General features: G+C 56.5%; 1 protein-coding gene across 1 annotated transcript; it reads right to left on the minus strand.

The window, feature by feature from the left end:
* Nucleotides 1-22: 22 nt before the first annotated feature.
* Nucleotides 23-18615, minus strand: LOC144945821 (uncharacterized). Its single transcript, XM_078874363.1, has 9 exons — nucleotides 18412-18615; nucleotides 9399-9541; nucleotides 8253-8486; nucleotides 5909-6138; nucleotides 5394-5532; nucleotides 4049-4162; nucleotides 3004-3164; nucleotides 2360-2731; nucleotides 23-2024 (listed from the first exon to the last, which is right to left on the minus strand). The coding sequence occupies exons 2-9, from the start codon at nucleotides 9493-9495 to the stop codon at nucleotides 1680-1682; spliced, it is 1692 nt and encodes a 563-aa protein (XP_078730489.1). The 5' UTR covers nucleotides 9496-9541; nucleotides 18412-18615; the 3' UTR covers nucleotides 23-1679.
* Nucleotides 18616-18779: the final 164 nt, after the last annotated feature.

The following is an 18779-nucleotide window of genomic DNA, read 5'->3' on the forward strand; positions in this document are numbered from 1 at the left end:
AAATAAACCGTGTTGGCTCTACGACGACTCCGTCTCCATACAAGAACATTACACATGGAAGGAGATGAGAGAGGCGAGATGAGGTGGGGCAAGGCCATGGAGATATAAAGTAAGAACATTTATCTCGCACTCTTATGAGTTCAGTCCATCACGAATGCGCATCGATCACACTTCCATCACATACTGATCACACATTGATCACACATTGAAGTCGCCTCTGAAACAACAGCAGCAACACCGTTTTGAGTCTCTTGCAGAACTGGCTCAGACTCGGGGATGGATCCCGAGCGTGAGCTGCAGCGTGTTTCAGCGTCGCTGGGCCGGAGACACTGCGCCGGCCGCATCGCGCGGTGGGGTACAGCAGCAGGTCGCCGCGAGCCGCGGATTGTAGTCGGAGTGGATTATGGTCCGTTGAAGCTGATATGCACTGATCGGCGAGAGAGGATGGAGCAAATTGGAGACTCTTAAAAACGAGTAGGCATAATTTATACGCAATCCTGTATTTCATAGGTAGCCAGTGCAGCTCATCGTGTATCAAACTCATGATCGGATCATATTTGTGTTTCCTAACTACAGATAGTCCCCGAGTTACAATGGTCCGACTTATGATATTTCGATCTTACGATAGCGATACGACAAAATTGGAAAATATTTAAAATTTCGCGCGGCAGGCAAACGCAGCAGCGTACGAGGTACGATACTGTACGTTGGGGCCCTGCCGGGATGTACGCATCTCCCGCCTTTTATAGCAGATAGGATTGTTTCCTGAAAAAACTTTCTATTAAATTGCAGTTCATATAGGTAGGATAAGAATTGACCTTTTTTTACTTTACATTTTACTGTGCAATACAGTATTGTAATGAATAAATACATACAGTATATAGTTTATACAGTACGGTACTGTAAATTGCTCTGTTTTGCTAAATTATCACCATTCTTTTGGACTCCATCTCGACTTACGATATGTTTGACTTATGATGGGTTCGTCGTAACGCATCTCCATCGTAAGTAGAGGACTACCTGTATCAGGTATTTAAAACGACAGCGGTGAGATGCCGAGGTCGGAGGAATAAAAATAATTATAACAATTCTTACGCAACATGATAATTGGTGTTTTACCCTTTTACGCAACATCTTTTATCCAGCGAAGGATACATTTATCCTTCCCGGGGAAGACAACTGCAGTCCCAGGAATATAAAAAAACAACGAGAGCCAAGGATATCTTTCATCCCCACATCGCTTAGCACCCTGCGTACCGGCCATCGCGGCCCAAAGCACTGCGAAGCCACGACCATCAAATCAGCGAGGTGGGGGGGGGGCGGGGGGGAATGGGGGAGCAAACACGGCAGCGGCAGGGAACTCGCCGGGGTCACTCGCTTGCCAACGTCGAACAAACGTCGACAAACATCGTTGATGCCAAGCGCCGCGATTTAACCAAAAAAAACACTTGCTTCAGCCTCTTCAGGATGCGGCAGCCAGGTATGTCAACAACTTTCACGTTGGCAGGAAAAATAAATCCTATAATCCTCGATTATAATTTATATTTTTTGCTTGTCGTGCCTTTCACTTAACAACATCGGCTCGATCCATTTGACAAACGTCGACTCTTTGCTGCCGCCGGGCCACCACCGGCTATTTATCCGGTCGCTCGTCGACGAACGGCGCGCGCCCGGCACCGCTAGAGCATGCGCCCCCTCTCGGCCGCGCCCAGCTCGGAAGAGAGCCTCCACTCGGGCGAGGCGGGGCTGGAGCAGGCCGGCGCGGACCCCTCCGCCGCCCCCTCCGCTCCGCCACGCGGCCCGGCCGTCGCTGCGTCCAGGCCGTCGGCGACCGCGTCGAGGCGCGCACGCAGGCCCTCGCGGACGCAGCGCAGGAGGTCCCGGGCCTCGTGCACCAGGCGGGCCGCGTCGGCCGGCTGGCCCTGGCTGCAGTCGTAGAGCGCGCCCTTGAGCAGCACGTCCTGCTGGCTCGCGAAGCGCTGCAGATCGCGGGCCGCGCGCCGCAGCTCGTCGCGAGCGTTGGGCTGTGGGGGACCGCGCCAAACGGTCAGCCGAGGGTTACGACGGTCGATGCCGCGCCATGCCGCGGCTCCCTTCCCTTCTGTGAAATTCAAAGCCGATGCCTGACCTGCAATTTATGGTCCTCCTTTGCAATATTCCGACACTTGCAACATTTCCGCTTTCTCCTGTACTCTCGATTTCTAATCACTTTATCGTTGTACTGCTCTCTGGAGTTCTTACCCTGTTAAAAACAAAATAACCTTGAAACCGAGTTCTGCTCTTCCATTTGGCGCCCGACTCGGCTGCGAACCAAACCCCGCGAGGCACGCGACGGCGCGTCCGTCCCTCCGCGACGTACCGCATGCTGAGCGGCGCCGGGCGGGCGTGCGCGAGCCTCTGCCGGCGCGGACCCTCGCGCCACGGGCCACACCTCCTGCGTGTGCCGCGCCAGCACGCGCAGGGCCTCCGCGGCGCGCAGCCCGCCGGGGCCGGCCCTGCCGCAGGCGTCCGCTTCCTCGCGAGCGCCGACCCCGCCGCCGCTGCCGACCCCCCCGACGTCGAGGTCGTCGTCGCCGCCGTCGTCGTTCGCCGGCTCCAGGCCGTCGTAGGGGTTGTGCAGGTCGCGGTGCGGGTGCAGGTCGAAGGCCGGGCCGCACGAGCGGCCGTCCCACGGGCGTGGAGGAGAGCGGCGCGGCGCCGGGAGGTGCTGCCGCAGGTCGAGGCACACGGGCTGCGGAGAAGGCGCGACGAGAGCGACGCCCGTCAACCCGTCACCCTCGCATCGTCCACGCGGCGTTCGACCATAACTAATTTAGTTGCGGTATGCCGGATATACTTCCCAAACGTTGCGGCTAGGACAGGTCTCATATCCGCTCTGCGGCGTCCCAAGGACATTGGGCCGCACGGCCTCGGCGGCCACAGCAATGCAACTCAACCTCGACTCCGATCGGTACGGACGGGGGGAGGGGGGCGGCAACGCGCAGGGGGCGGTGGGCGACGTACGGAGGCGGAACGGGGCCCATCCCACATGGCGGCGGGCGACGAGGAGGCGGCTGTGCGGTTTCCTCCCGACGAGGTGGAGAGCGTGGACGAGGTGAGCATGTCGGCCAGCGTCGAACGTGCCGTCAACAGCGGCAAGGGTTTGGTCTCATAGGTCCCGAACTCTGCAGCAGTAAGCGCAGCAGCGGCAGCAGCCACAGCGGTAGGCAGGAGGAGGAGAGGGACCATTAACAGCGATCATTGGCTGTGACGCAGCGTCCGTTGATTTACACCGAGCCTGGATACGATCGCTTCTCAAGAGACATTACGGAGCGATGCTGCATTGTCCGTGTCGAGTTTGTGCCTTCGGCATCCTGGTGTCTCCAGCCTCTCACTGGCTCACATATTCACATATCCAGCCAATCCCAAAGAATCTGCATTTCAAATTTCCATTGATTAGCACGTCTGGGTTAATCCAAATAAAACAAAACCAGGTACTCGTGTTAGGCTGAATCGACCTTGAGGAGGGCTGAGAACCAATTCAGATAATCGTCACTGGTGTCGACCACGAGTGGGAATCGAACTCGGGTCATAGTCGGGTTCTTAGCGCAGCGGGCTAACCACAACACAACCGCTCCCCACTCACTCACCAAACACTCATTCGCTCACCAACCACCTTCACTTGTATATTTGAGACCGGAAGAAGTCATGTGCTCTATGGTTTCGTGTTTGTAGTTAAGTCTCACTCAGAAGAGCGATTAAGTTTTCCACCGATGCATCCTGCAGTGTATGTATGACTTCTTTCGCACCGTACGTAGCCAACCGTGCTCATCGGAGTCGGGTCGCAGGAAGGGGGCGTTGTAGCCACGCGATGTCACTCAATTGCGGAAAATAAAAAAAATTGGCAAATTTGCACCATGACGCCGGCACACAAGGTCCACCCCCACACCACCCACCCTCCTTCGAACCGAAGTCACGGGACCTACAGCAGCACGGGCCCCGAGCGGGCAGAGTTGAAATCCGAGTGCCAGCGGCGGAGGATGCCGCACGGGGGGTGAGGGTGCGGTACCTGTGATCTCCTCTCCCAGGGCCTGTCCAGCGAGGGGCCGGTGGGGGCTCCTGCTCGAAGGCCGCGTTAGCGGACGCACCTTGGCCGCTTGGGGGGCCCGACCCCGGCGAGAAGCTGCGGGGCGGGGGGCGGGAGATGAGGTGTAAGGGGGGGCCCAAAGTACGAATGCATTAAAGACCAAGAGCGGTTGCCTAACGAAGCCGGAACTTTGCCACGCGCCTCTGGGCAGGAGACTCGTTAAGGACGCTGCTGGGCAGGTGCGAGCTGCCGCCCTCAAACAATGTAGGGCAGCGGAGCGATGCGAGCAGAGCGCCGGGCGGCTAAAACACACCAAGGCGGCTTGGTGAGGGTGCGCAGGTGGCGCGTCTGCCAGTCGTCTCACAGCACCTGGGTGTGTCCCGTGACCCTCTGCCAGTGAGCCTTCAATGCCACTTCACGTAAGAGGCTCAAAGTGGACCTCGCCTGTACATGAAGCAGTTCCCCCCTCCTTAACCTCCTTCCTCTCTTCAAGACCCACCTCTTCTCTATCGCCATTCCCTTCCTCTTCCCTCCACTCCTTCCCGTCCCTCCCCGACCCTTTTGAGACCCCTAGGTACCCTCTCTTGGTGTCACCCATTCCTAAGCCCATGCACGCCCCTGCCATCGATCTCATTCTACTTGGTTACCTTTGCATTGAACTATGTTAAGAACTCCCCCCCCCTCTCCTCCCCCCTTCAACTTGCTTATAAGGGATTACTTCTTGAATCATTGCCTCACTTGATGCAGCTAATCTGGCTGTGACGGTCCCACCTGATGACGGAGACTTGTGTTGCCTCCGAAACGTCGTGATTTTTGTTTTTATTTTATTTTCATTAATTTTGATGTTTTACCTATGTGACTTTACCGAAAAAACCTAAGAATATGATTCCTTGCAGTCACGAAAGCTTCAAATCTAGAAATATGTTAAGCGCCTTGAGCTCAGGCGCTCTGCAAATATAAAATGAGATCAGACAAGCACCGTGGTGACGTCACCGTTGCTTAGTGGCGAATGGGGGGCTTGGTGCTGCGTGAGTGTGGAGCAGTGGCGCAATGGTTAGCGCACTGCGCTACGAACCCGGCGGACCTGAGTTCGATTCCCGCTCACGACCATTAACAGTGACGATTATCTGAACCGGTCCAAGGCCTCCCCTATTTCGACTGGTGCAATGCGTAAAAACATAGCCACTGGTGAGACAAAGACGGCGGGGCGTGGTGCTGGCCACCCACGCCGCCGCGTGCCAACATGCCGGCCTTCATAGGTGCCCTTGCCCCGAAATTCTGTTAAGGTTACACGCGGAAACCTTTGTGGTGTGCGTGCGGCACTCACGGTCGCGGGACATGCCGACGGAGAGGCACTTTTGGAAGCGGCAGAACTGGCAGCGGTTGCGGTTGGTCTTCTGGATGACGCAGTTCATCTGACACGTCTCGTACTGCACCTGCGTGCTCACCGTGCGCCGGAAAAACCCCTGCCGGGCGGAGAGAGAGGGTGCGGGGGGGCACAAGGGGATGGCGACTGCGTGTTCAGGTCCGTGCCTGTGTCAAAGCACACGCCTCATCCACAAGAAGGCAATAAGTGATCTGAGTGCGGAAGTTTAAATGGACAGCCCACGTATACTATTAGAACGGCGCCAGTGCAAATTACAACAAAGATGAATCTTTCGCCGACGGCAGACCGGGCGGCAGAGGCACGGTGAGAACCTGGAATGAGATCCCCTTAAAATGACGTGCACGTGTTAGCCAGAACCCTTCATAGACATTGCCTCCCTGCATCCCTGCATCCCTCCCTCCCTGCCTCCCTGCATCCCTCCCTGAATCCCTCCCCCTCCCTCCCTCCCTGCATACCTTGCATCCCTCGCAGGCGTACACTCCGTAGTGGATGCCAGACGCCAGGTCTCCGCACACCTCACACAGCAGCAGCGTGCCGGTACCCGCGCCGCGATGCCCACCGCCGCCGCCGCCGCCGCCGCCTCCGCCGCCCAGCGAGGGGGAGAAGTGACGGGAAGACGGACTCGGGCCGGAGGGCATGCACAGCCCCGGCGAGCTCGACGGCGATCCATGCCACTTCTGCAGCTCTGCACGGGCGGAGCAACAACAACTCATGTCATCCCACAAGTAAATCCATCGGTGGACCGTACCATCCTCCAAAAGCCTACGCTTCCCGCATTCACGCAAACCCACGCTGCCCGGTGCGGGGAAGTATGGTGAAATAGCCCTGACGACCCAGACGGGAGACCCTCATCCAGCAGTGGATTGACGAAACGTCTGTAGGTGGACAGTTATTCACAGTTCTTCGTCGCACCACTGCTGAATTAGGGCCACCCCCCACGCGGTGTCGTCCATGGGGCTTATTTGATCATACTTCACCACACCGGCCAATGAGTTGGTGAAGTCAGGGGGGGGAAGGGGGGCGTGGGTCAGGACCACTCGAGAAATAACTCGCCACGGACACGAGCCGTTTCCCGGTAAATTACGCGCAGTGCGCTTGGAGCGGTATTCCCTTCCAACGCGAGTGGTTTTTACTCTGGTGCCAAAAATCTCATGAATAATTAAATGGCCAAGCACGAGGGCATGCCGACATATTAGCCGTCGCAGAACTATCCACGGCTGCCTGCACTCGATGGTGAATGTGCAGGATCTGCAGTGGAATGTAATCTTAAAGTGATAACTCTGCAGAATACATAACGGTGCGAACTGCACTGCCAAAATATCTAAATCAGCTCAAGCTTCCCACGTGGCTTCGCGTGGCTTCTGCGTGGCCACCTCCACTCCTGAACCCTCTCCCCCCGTCCACGCCGCCCGCTGTAAAAGCCGACGCCGCTCCTCCATGCAGCAGCAGCAGCAGCGTCGAGGTCCTCACGCAGCCTCCTCCTCCCTCTCCTCATCTCTCCTGGCCCCCGTGCTCTCGTTTCTCCGCTCCTTTTCCATCCCTTGTTTCCCTATTCTTTCGCTTGTCCCTCTCCCGCTCCTTTCTCTTTCTTCACACACTGTATCATTGACTCTACGCCCCTTCTTTGTGTTTGTGCCAGGGCTAAAACCTTCCTAATAATTGGCAGCATCTGAAAATTTGAGAGTTAAGGACTCTGCGTGATCTATCATGGTTTGAACGTATATACGCTACAGTGGCATGGACAGGGGCAATTTACAAGGGACTGAAAATGTCGAGAGGGTGTCCATGTGTTGTAGGTGGCTCAGCGGTAGAGCGAGCGGCTTGCAATTGTAAGATTGTGGCCGGGGGTTGACTTGGCCCATCATCCCTCCGGGGTCAATAAAATAGATACCACCACTTTGTGGGGGAAGTCAACAATGGTTGCCTTGTGAAGTTACCCCACCCCCACCATAGGAATGTGGAATTCCCACCACTGGTTGAGTGCTGTAAACAGGCGATGAGCACCAATGCGCCAATGCTCGTGCGAGCACAGGAATTCACTTTTGACTACAGAAGTTATGCATCTGTACAATTAAAAATTGTACACCTCCGAGGTATGTAATACTGTGTAAAAATTGTAAACACTCTTGCAGCCGCTTGTGGACTTTTCCCGCACACCTGTCGCCTCTCGCTGCCTCCCACTCTGCAGGAGGCAAGTTACTCGGTTCGCTAATGACACGGGTCACAATTTTAAGAGTTCAGCACGAGACTTAAGCAACGGAACCGGAAGAAGGACTCTGCCCTACGGGTGAAACCAACGGAGGTCATCATTTTTAGAGTCATAAAAGCAAAAAAGCATTTTCTTGGATATGTAGACTCCACCGTGCGCGTGCGATATTGAAGATATCATTCGGAAATAGTAGATTCTTGCATGCATGATTTGATGGACGCGTAGTGAGCGGAAAGTATTTATATCAATCAATTAATCACTGCACGTTGCAGAAGTGAATGGTTTCACTCCAGCAGGCCGTCTTGGTTAGTCCTGCGGGTTTATTAAACTCTCGCCGCGGACGTTTGAGATCCCGTTCCCTCGTCCAGAGAAGGGGGACGTGGTGTACCGGCACCGAGGGCCACATTTGCCCAATTAAAAAAAATGCTCGCAACGACTTGATTAGGAAATGCATAAGAAATCGATAGCACGCGACTGCGAACATTTATCAGGACGCTCCTGAAAAAGACTCCTTCCTGGTTAAACACAACCTCACACAACAACAACAAAAATAAAAATAAACAACAATACGAATCGTTGCGCACGCGCACCTGACTTAATGAGGTAGTCGACGAGGCCGGACCAGCTGGTGCTGGCCTGCGCCTGTGAAGCAGCGGCGCCGGCCCCGTCACCGGGACCCGGCGTGCCGCGGCCGCCGTCCCCGGCGGGGCCCTCGCCAGTCCCAGGCGACGTCGACGCTCCGTCGAGCGCGGCCAAGCTATCGTCGTCGCCGCCGCCGCGAGACTCCTCGATCAGCGGCGCCTCCGTCCATTCATCCTCGGGCTCTGGGTGTGGAGGTGGGGGGGGGTAGTGGTTAGCGCGCTGCGCCACGAAAGCCAGCGACCAGAGATCGATTCCTGCGCGTGTTTGTCGTCATCAACACATCCGCAGTATTGATCAGGGATTCGAACCGTGCGCTGGTTTCGAACTGTGGTACAGTGGATGCGCATTTACCGCTTGTTCCAGACATAAGGGGAGAATGCGTGCGCTACTGCTAGGCCACATCACCGTCCTCACTGAGGCGCAAGATAATTTTTCAGTCGGAGTACTGCATTGGGATGCTTGGCCAATTACATTGCGTGTGTTGGTTTGGCGTGTGTCACAATCGGAAGGTTGCGAGATCAATTCCTGAGCTGGCACAACTCGGCAAATCATCTCTGTGGAGTCAATTATATGGTTACCACTTTTACAGATACCATCAGTAATTATCTACGGATAGACTGACCCCAGGCATAGGAATGTGGAATTTCTCCTTCTGGCTCAGGACCACCAGGATAGCACTGCCACTTATTCACTTGAAAAGATATTAGCCTGATGATACGAGCCCTAGCCAACCAGCCACTCCCAATAGGCCTACCTTGAGCCAAGAAGCCAACCAGCCACTATTATCAGCCCTCTCACCGAACCCAACAAACGGGACCACAGTACGAGCATTACCCCAAACACGAACCAACAACAACCACTTCGACTTGTCCTCTCAATGACCTCAACCAAGCACGAGTAGCAACTCTACCCCTGACCCTAAACCTGCCGCTGGTAAAAGCCCTCTCCCCGCTGACCCGCACCGTACCCTGAAACCCAAACTTTACCCTTTACTCTCCTCTACCCACAGCAACACCTCACCAGGGCCCGTGCAGGTTTTGTTCGCCTGTAGCCGCGTGCCACCCTGCGCGGTGGGCGGGGGGCGGCCCTCTCACCGGTCTTGATCCTCTCGTCGCGGTCCCTGTCAGGGCTCCCCCGCTCGCCGGGGCTGCCTCCCCGATCCTCGGCCGCGCGTTCCCCGTCGCTGTCCATGGCGCGTTGGGGGGGGGGGGGGGAATCGCTCGCCCGCTGCTGCCGGCTGTGGACGACGAGATCGGAGGTGAGGAGCGGCGCAGGGCGATGTGCTCGCGCGCGTGGAGGAGAGGATCGCGTGACGTTGAGTTTTAGAGACGATTGGGTGGGTGCGCGGGGCGTGCAGAGGACTCCCCGGGAGCAAACGGCGATCTACAAAACAACGATAACCTCAATAGCAATGCAGACCTCAAACATCTGTGTGCCCGGCCACCCTTTTTTTTGTGTCGGCACGCTACTGGAGGAGGAGGACCTCTCCACGCCCTCCGGGTCGTGTCGGGGGGTGAGGTTACGTGACCATACTTCACCACGCTGGTTAAGTGCAGGTTGCGCAGACGTGAGTGTTGAATTTAAAGAGGGCAAAAACAAATATAAGTCCACCTTTGTATGTGGCTGCACTACCCACCACTGCTCACAACATAGCCCGATAAGCCAACAACAACTGTAATGCACGGAGATCCACCCATCCAAGCACGATCCAAGCTCAACTCTACACTGACCCAAAAACCCAAACTTAATTTCAATGGAGAACTCAACAATGGCAACCTCCACCCCTCACCTCGAATCCAACTCCAAACATTAACTCCGATCCCAAATCCAGTCTTCAAGCACCACCTCAAAACCTCGACTGGAACCACACTTTGCTCCACATAACGGCCCTGAACTCGCCTCCAATATACAGTAAGCCAGCCTCAATCACAACTCACGGCACCGACGAAGTCTCTACCCTAACCCCGACCTCAATCCGAGTACGGATTCCCACCCTAACACAAACGTCGCACCTAAACCCTGACCCTAATCCCGACTAATCCCGAACACAACTCGAAACCAACAATAAACGTCGCTCCCAGCCTCAACCTTCGTCCAAGATCCAAAACGTTACCTGAACCATAACCCTCAACGCAAACCCTGACCCCGAACATCAACTCAACCTTAATCCCCGAACCCACACCCAGATCCTTACTACTGTAGGGGTGTTAGAGAGAGAGCCCGTTATGCATGGCAGCCTATGGTAAACAAACACAGTAGGCGGGGCTACATGTGTGCACGAGCAGGTGCCCTCTGCGACGTCCGCGCCAGACACCCTGGGGGGTCGATTCGGTCATTATGATCCCCCGGGGCCCCACCCCTCAGGGAGGGGTTGGGTATAAAAGGGGAATGTATCGAGGGGCTCGGCAGTGTTGTGTTAGCTAAGAAGAGGAGACGGAAGACGTCCTAGATAGAGCCCTGGTCTCCCCCTGGCACGCCGTCCTTATCAGGACCGCGCAGGCTCGAGCCAGTGGCGTGGTACCAGAGCCAGAGCCAGTGCTGGTCTGGACTCTGGGTACCGGGCCCGACTGACCAGTGTCGGGCCAAGATAGCCTCCCCTAGCCCATTAGAGGAGGACTCAGAGGCAGGCTAGGGTTAGCCTAGAGGTGTGTCCTCAGATAGACGGGTGAGGGGGCCGATACCCCCTCAGTGTGTATGTCACAACGTGTGGTGTTAAATAAACAAGTGTGCCTCCAACTCCGGTGTGAACGAGTCATAAGCGTTACTACATCTGGCGTCAGAAGTGAAACAAAGTACGAACATGGATACACGCCGGACGACTCGAGTCGGGGTACCAGAGGCAGAAGACACCACTGCAGTCGGAGGGCCCGAGACGGCTGAAGATGCCATCGACCAGCCGGGGCTGGGCGCATCCACGCCACAGCAGCTGGAGGAAGGGGAGCCGTCGATGGAGGGGCTGAGGGAGGCGCACGCGAAGCTGACCGAGCTGCTGTACGCCGCAGCCGCCATGCTCGACACCATCACGCAGCTGGGGGCTGCGGGACCGCCACGGGGCAACGGCAGCCGACGATCACAGCGCCTTCCCGCCATTTCCACGGAGCAACATTTTGAAACTCCCGCCATCGCCGCAGCTGCTGTTGAGGGCGTGGCCGCTCTAAGCATCGCGTCCAACGGCGGGAGTACAGTACCTGCCGCGTCACCACCAACGGGCGGAACGTCACCACGGGTGCGACCGGCGATGCCATCGCTGGTTCGTGCCGACGCTGACTTGAGTGAGGCGGACGAGGGAGTGCGTTCTTCCTCTGCAGCCGCTGCCTTACATCAGCGGCTACCTCCACTCAAGGAATTTGTGGGCGAGGATGGCGACTGGGGCGGCTTCCAGCGGCGCTTCCTCGCTCACCAGGAGATGGCACAGTGGACAGACGCCGAGGCTCTCCGCGCGCTGCCAGCACTTCTCGACAGCGACGCCCTCGCCACTCTAACATCGGCTTCGAAGGAGAGGCGCTCCACGCTGCAGAAGGCGATGCAGGTGCTGTCGGCGGTATATGGTCCACCATCGGACTGTCGCCAACTCTTTTACGATCGCCAGCGAGGGACGAAGGAGTCGCCCCTGGCGTACCGCACAAGCCTCCTGGCACTGGCGAAGGAGGCCTTTCCACGAATGGATGACGAGGGTGTCGACGCCATGGTGACAGAGAAGATACTTTTGCTGGCGGACGACTTAGACATCGTCATTGTCGCACAGGACGATGCAGAGATGTGCTCCCTCCAAGCGGCCCGTCTTCTCCACGCAAACCTGTCCTCTCAACGACGGAAGGCCAGCAAGGCGGCGAGCGGGCGTGCCGTCGCTGCAGCCACCCTCCCGGCGGAAGAGGTTTGCGCCATCGACCATCAACGGCAGCATGGAGCGGGAGTACGGGAGGACCGGGCCGGTTCAAGCCGTCTACAACATCCATCGTCGTCACCAGCGCTTCCACGCTGTTACAACTGCGGCATCCGGGGCCACGTCGCCTCGGGGTGCCGCTCTCCTGGGCAGCGCAGGACGACACCTCAACGGGACGCTGGCCCTCGTCACAAGCTCCACCATCATAATCCGGCGAGTCGCGGCACCCCTCATGCTTGGCCCACGCACACGCCCGTCACACACTCAAACACCGCAGCGAAGGGGGGGCCAATATCGCGTACCATGGCACCAACACGCACCGCTCTGGGTACTCAGATTGAACCCAGCCAGTGGTCCGTGTTGGCCCATCGGGTTGTAGCCGCGTCGTCAGGGTCGTCGGCCGTTGTGGGCCACATCGATGGGGTCGAGGTGCGCATCCTGGTCGATACAGGAGCATCGGCGACCATTATTTCGGAGTTGATTTATAACATTCTCCCTGCCCAAAGCCGTCCTTTGATGCCTGTTAACGTGCCATTCTTTGCTGCTAACGGGGGTTCACTTGGCATCATCGGACAAATTCGTGCCCAAATTTGTGTCGGGGATATTAAATTGTCTGGGCCGATTTTTGTTTCCTCCTCGCTGGCGGTTCCGTGCCTGCTGGGGACGGACTTCCTGGCCAAAATGCCGATTAGGATATTAATCGACCAGGGATGCATTGAGCTCCCATCGGGCCGACGCATGGCGTTTCTGCCATCCCCCGCTACGAGCCGGACGGCGTTCGCGACGGTGCCGGCGTTCGTAGATAGAACGGTGCGCGTTCCTCCGGGGGCGCAAATGTTGATTCCCTTGAAACTTCGGCGGCCCTTCGCTAAGGGCATTGGGGCTCAAGGGGTTCTGTTGGGACCGTCTAGGGCCGGGGTCAGTGGACCTGATTTACTCCCGGCCCAGACCATAGTGAGAGGGGAAGGAGAACCCTTCATCGCGGTCCTCAATGTGGGCTCGCAGACGGTGGTGGTCCCACAGGGGACCGTGCTTGCTCACGCAACGCCGGTGCCCTGTGAGGAACCCGTCGCGAGTCATGTCGGCGCTGTCCCTGCACCGCGACCACATTCGGACAGCGATGAAGGGTGGCTCGAGGCGCTTTGTGCGGGATCGACGGACCTGTCAAATTTAGAGCGTCAACGTCTTAAGACACTACTAAGGGAATTTTCCGACGTTTTCAGTCGGGATAAATACGATTTGGGCTGCACTAATCTGCTGCGTCACCATATTGATACGGGTGACAGCACGCCAATACGCCAGAATCCTTTTCGGTTGAGTCCCGCCGAAAAGGACCATGTCAAATCGGCTGTTGATGACATGCTAGCCGCCGACATCATTTCTCCCTCCAACAGCCCTTGGGGAGCGCCGATCGTCCTGGTTAAGAAGCAGGACGGTTCGTTGCGGTTTTGCGTTGACTTTCGGCGCCTTAACAAAATTACGGTTGCCGACGCATACCCGCTCCCACGGATGGACGAATCGCTTGACGCCTTGGCGGGAGCGCGATTCTTCTCCACATTGGACTTACTTTCGGGATTCTGGCAGCTTCCTCTGGACGATGATTCAAAGCCTAAAACTGCTTTCCGTACTCCGCACGGCCTGTTTCAATTCAACCGGTTGCCGATGGGCTTACACTCAGCGCCGGCAACTTTCCAGCGGTTGATGGAATTGGTTTTGGCTGGATTGCAATGGGAGTCGTGCCTGATTTATTTGGATGACGTTATTGTCTTTGGCAAAACTTTTGATGAACATCTCCAGAGGTTGCGGGCGGTTTTCCTAAAGATGCGGGCTGCTAATTTGAAATTTAAGCCCCAAAAATGCCATTTGTTACGCGAGTCGGTGCGTTATTTGGGGCACATCGTGGGACGCTCAGGTATTTCTACCGATCCCGCCAAAACGCAGTGTGTAAGCTCCTGGCCGACTCCCACCTCAGTGGGAGAGGTTAGGAGTTTTATTGGGTTTGCGTCGTATTATAGACGCTTCGTCGCTAATTTTGCGACTATAGCAAAACCCCTACACGCTTTAACATCAAAAGGGGTTCGGTTCTGCTGGGGTCAGGAGGAGGAAGCTGCTTTTTGCTCCCTTCGGGACGCTTTGGTAAACGCTCCTCCCCTGATTTACCCTGATTTTTCAAAACCATTCTTGCTCGACACTGATGCGAGCAACACGGGTATTGGGGGCGTGCTCTCCCAGGTGGTTGACGGCGTGGAACGTGTGGTTGCGTACGGCAGTCGGGTGTTGTCTCCAGCGGAGCAACGATATTGTGTCACCCGTAGGGAACTGTTGGCAATTGTCCATTTCATCCAACAGTATCGCCCATATCTGTACGGTCGGCATTTCACCGTCCGCACAGATCATGCGGCACTGCAGTACGCCCTGAGGGTTCAACAGCCATCGGGACAATTGTCCCGATGGTTGGAGGTCCTCCAGGATTACGATTTCCAAACCACATACCGTAAGGGCGTTCGCCACACCAACGCGGACGCTCTGTCGCGCTTGCCAACCACCTCCGAGTGTGCATGCCTCCTGGGGTCTGGACGTTGCAGACCTCCAGGGGACACATCGGTTCCTGTCTTGGCGGCCGCCAACGACGACGATACAGTAGTTACTAATTCGATCGAACAACAGGGCAAGGATTCCCTGTTGGGGTTGCCCGTCATTGACTGGGGGCGCCTCCAGATGGAGGATGTGTCCCTCCTCGGGTGGCGACGTCGCGTTGGCGGTGCGGCGGGGGGAAAAAGAGGTGGTTCCGACGCATGGGAAATGTGCCAAGGCCTGCTGATGCATTGGGACGGGAAGTCGCGTCGACATCGGCTGGTGGTCCCTACTGGGTTGCGGGGCAGGGTGGTATGGGCCGCTCATGAGCGCCTCCTACACCTGGGGACCCAAAAGACTCTCGCCTTGCTGCAACTTGATTTTTATTGGCCTGGCATGACGAGGGATGTTGGGGATTTGTTGGGATCATGCCCTCGATGTGCACAACGCAAACCGCCGGCACGGGAGTCTAACCCGCCCTTGCAATCGATCAAAGTGTCCAGGATAAACGAGCTGGTCGCTCTGGACATTTTGGGACCATTCCCCGCCACCCCCAGGGGGAATAGATATTTGTTGACTGGTGTCGAGTATTTTACACGCTGGCCTATGGCCTGGCCTCTGGCCAACCAGTCGGCAGCAGCCATCGTGGAGGCCTTTGTTCAGGGTTATGTCCTGGACAAAGGTGCTCCGGAGAGGCTGCTGACCGACCAGGGCAGAAATTTTTCCGGTAAACTACTCAGACAAGTCTGTGATCTCCTGGGCACAAAGAAAATTCGGACCTCCCCATATCACCCACAAACTGACGGGATGGTCGAACGGTTGCATCGCACCATCACGTCCATGTTATCACAACAAGTTTCGGACTCGCAAACGGATTGGGACCTACAAATTCAGGGGGTCTTGGCGGCGTACCGGATGGCACCCCATGCAGCTACGGGGTTTTCTCCCTTTTACCTCATGTACGGCCGAGAACCAGACCCGCCTGTTCGTGCCCAGTTGCAGATCCCCGTGCCGCAGGGAAAAACTAATCTGGCTGACCACGTTAAATTTAATCTGGACAAATTGACCGAGGCACGGGATGCTGCAATGCAAAACTCTGACCTCCATCAGAAGGCGAATGAGCGCCTCAGATTGAGTCGAGCGCACATGCTGCAGTGGAAGCCGGGGGACAAGGCATGGCTGCACTGCCCCCAGGTGCCACTGGCAACCTCCTCTAAACTGGTGCGGCCGTGGCGGGGCCCTGTGGAAGTGGTGGAGGTGTTACGACCGCAGTGCGTGCGCATCAAGTGGGGGAAGCGGCGATGGTTCGTGCACCCCTCTAGGTTAAAACCCTTCTCTGCGGTACACAATCACACTTCACACGCGCGTGGCCAAGCATGTGGGGGGTCGGCCGACTCGCTGGGTCCGTCTCCGTCGCTCTCACCTAATGCCTTGCCGGCTGTGCCACCTTCAGGTGCATCGGGAGTGACGGGCTCACGCCCAATCACCCCTCCTGCGGATACCGAGGGTCACGCGGAGTCGGATGAATGCTCACCCCAAGACGGACAATTGCCACCTGATGGTCCGCCACACGCGGTTACCCCGTGTGAGGGGCCCGCTGCAAGGACGCGCGCTAAAATGCGCAAACTGTTGTGAGGCCGGAAAATGTGTACATAGCTGTTGTGTTCATTGGATGTTGTGTGGGTGGTGTGTTCCCCACTCCTCGGATGTACATATGTTGGCTTCACCGTGTGTTGTGTGTGCGTGGTGGGTTCCCTGCTGATTGTATATAGGCTGTTCTTTTTACGGAATTCGTATTTATTCGGGGGGGGTGCGACGGGTTGTTTTCTCATCTTGCTGTTGCGTTCTTGTTCTGGTTCCTGTTATTGTTCAAAAATAGTGAGGCACACGCGCGGTCAGGGGGTGAAGGCACCTTTATTGTCAAATTTTTGTATGTTGGCAGCCGGGACGGCTGCATGCTATGCGGGGGGGAGTGATGTAGGGGTGTTAGAGAGAGAGCCCGTTATGCATGGCAGCCTATGGTAAACAAACACAGTAGGCGGGGCTACATGTGTGCACGAGCAGGTGCCCTCTGCGACGTCCGCGCCAGACACCCTGGGGGGTCGATTCGGTCATTATGATCCCCCGGGGCCCCACCCCTCAGGGAGGGGTTGGGTATAAAAGGGGAATGTATCGAGGGGCTCGGCAGTGTTGTGTTAGCTAAGAAGAGGAGACGGAAGACGTCCTAGATAGAGCCCTGGTCTCCCCCTGGCACGCCGTCCTTATCAGGACCGCGCAGGCTCGAGCCAGTGGCGTGGTACCAGAGCCAGAGCCAGTGCTGGTCTGGACTCTGGGTACCGGGCCCGACTGACCAGTGTCGGGCCAAGATAGCCTCCCCTAGCCCATTAGAGGAGGACTCAGAGGCAGGCTAGGGTTAGCCTAGAGGTGTGTCCTCAGATAGACGGGTGAGGGGGCCGATACCCCCTCAGTGTGTATGTCACAACGTGTGGTGTTAAATAAACAAGTGTGCCTCCAACTCCGGTGTGAACGAGTCATAAGCGTTACTACACTACCATCAACCAAACCACTCACCCGAATCTAGCCCACACTTACATTAACCCACACCCAGATCCTTACTGACATCAACCAAACTACTCAGCAGAATCTCACCCTATTGCCCGAACTCCCGACCGCCAAACCATAACGCTTACACGAAGCACAAGTCAGCACGCCTGGATCCCAGGGGGCCCACAATCACGATCCTGACACATGACAACCCCAACCCACCACCCAAACCCTGGTCCCGACACGACCCTAACCCCAAACCACACCGCTGACACGGGACACGCCATGACCCCCCACAGCGCCGACTCCAATAACCAAAGCCCCCCCCCACCCGTCTCGTGTAGCCTCTAGCAGACTGTGGGGGGCCAGTGCTGTTAGCGTGCGGCACCTATGAGGCCCGGCACTGTGGCACACGAGGGGGTGGGTGGCCAGCACCACGCACGTCTCCCACTAGTCGTGATGTCTACTACACACAGCTGCACCGGGTTACCGCTTTGAGGCTGCGCAATGACACCTTGCCATATTTGCAATGTTACCCTATTTGCATTTTTATATCGTATATTATAGACATTTTATATTTTATTTTAATCAACATTTTTACATACTTTAACCCCTTAGTATTAGTTAGAATTTGTATCTTAAGTATGGTTAGACTTGTACACCACTTATTTAAGATTCCTATATGTTGAATGTATGCACCTTCCTGCCAAAGTAAATTCCTTGTCTGTGCGAACTTTCATGGCGAATAAAACTCTTTCTGATTCTGACCACTTCACACACAACACTACACCACCACCACCTCACACACAACCCTACACCACCACCACCACCACCACTTCACACAACACTACACCACCACCACTTCACACAACACTACACCACCACCACCACCTCACACAACACTACACCACCACCACCTCACACACAACCCTACACCACCACCACCACCTCACACAACACTACACCACCACCACCTCACACACAACACTACACCACCACCTCACACACAACACTACACCACCACCACCACTTCACACACAACCCAACACCACGACAACACATCCGAGTATAACGCGAACGGCAACGATGATTGTAGCGACTGTTACCCGAAGGATTTGGTCGTCTTCGCGTGAGATGGATGAGAGGGTGGTGGTGGCTGTTGTGGTTGTTGTTGTGGTGGTTGTTGTGGTGGTTGTTGTTGTGGTTGTTGTGGTGGTTGTGGTGGTTGTTGTGGTGGTGGTTGTTGTGGTGGTTGTTGTGGTTGTTGTGGCCTCGCTTCGCGGGGGAGCCGCCGCGGCCCACCACCACCACTCGCCGGGTCCGCGCGGATAGAGACGCGCGCGCCGATTGGTCCAGCGCCACCCTCCCACTCCCCCCCGCCTCTCTTTCTCTGTCCGTCTCGGCCAATAGCAGCAGCGCTTACTGCAGCACACGAGCAGCGCGTGGTGGTGGTGGTGGCGGAGGTCGCGGGGGG

Source organism: Lampetra fluviatilis, chromosome 39 (assembly GCF_964198595.1).
Source record: "Lampetra fluviatilis chromosome 39, kcLamFluv1.1, whole genome shotgun sequence".
Lineage (NCBI taxonomy): Eukaryota > Metazoa > Chordata > Hyperoartia > Petromyzontiformes > Petromyzontidae > Lampetra > Lampetra fluviatilis.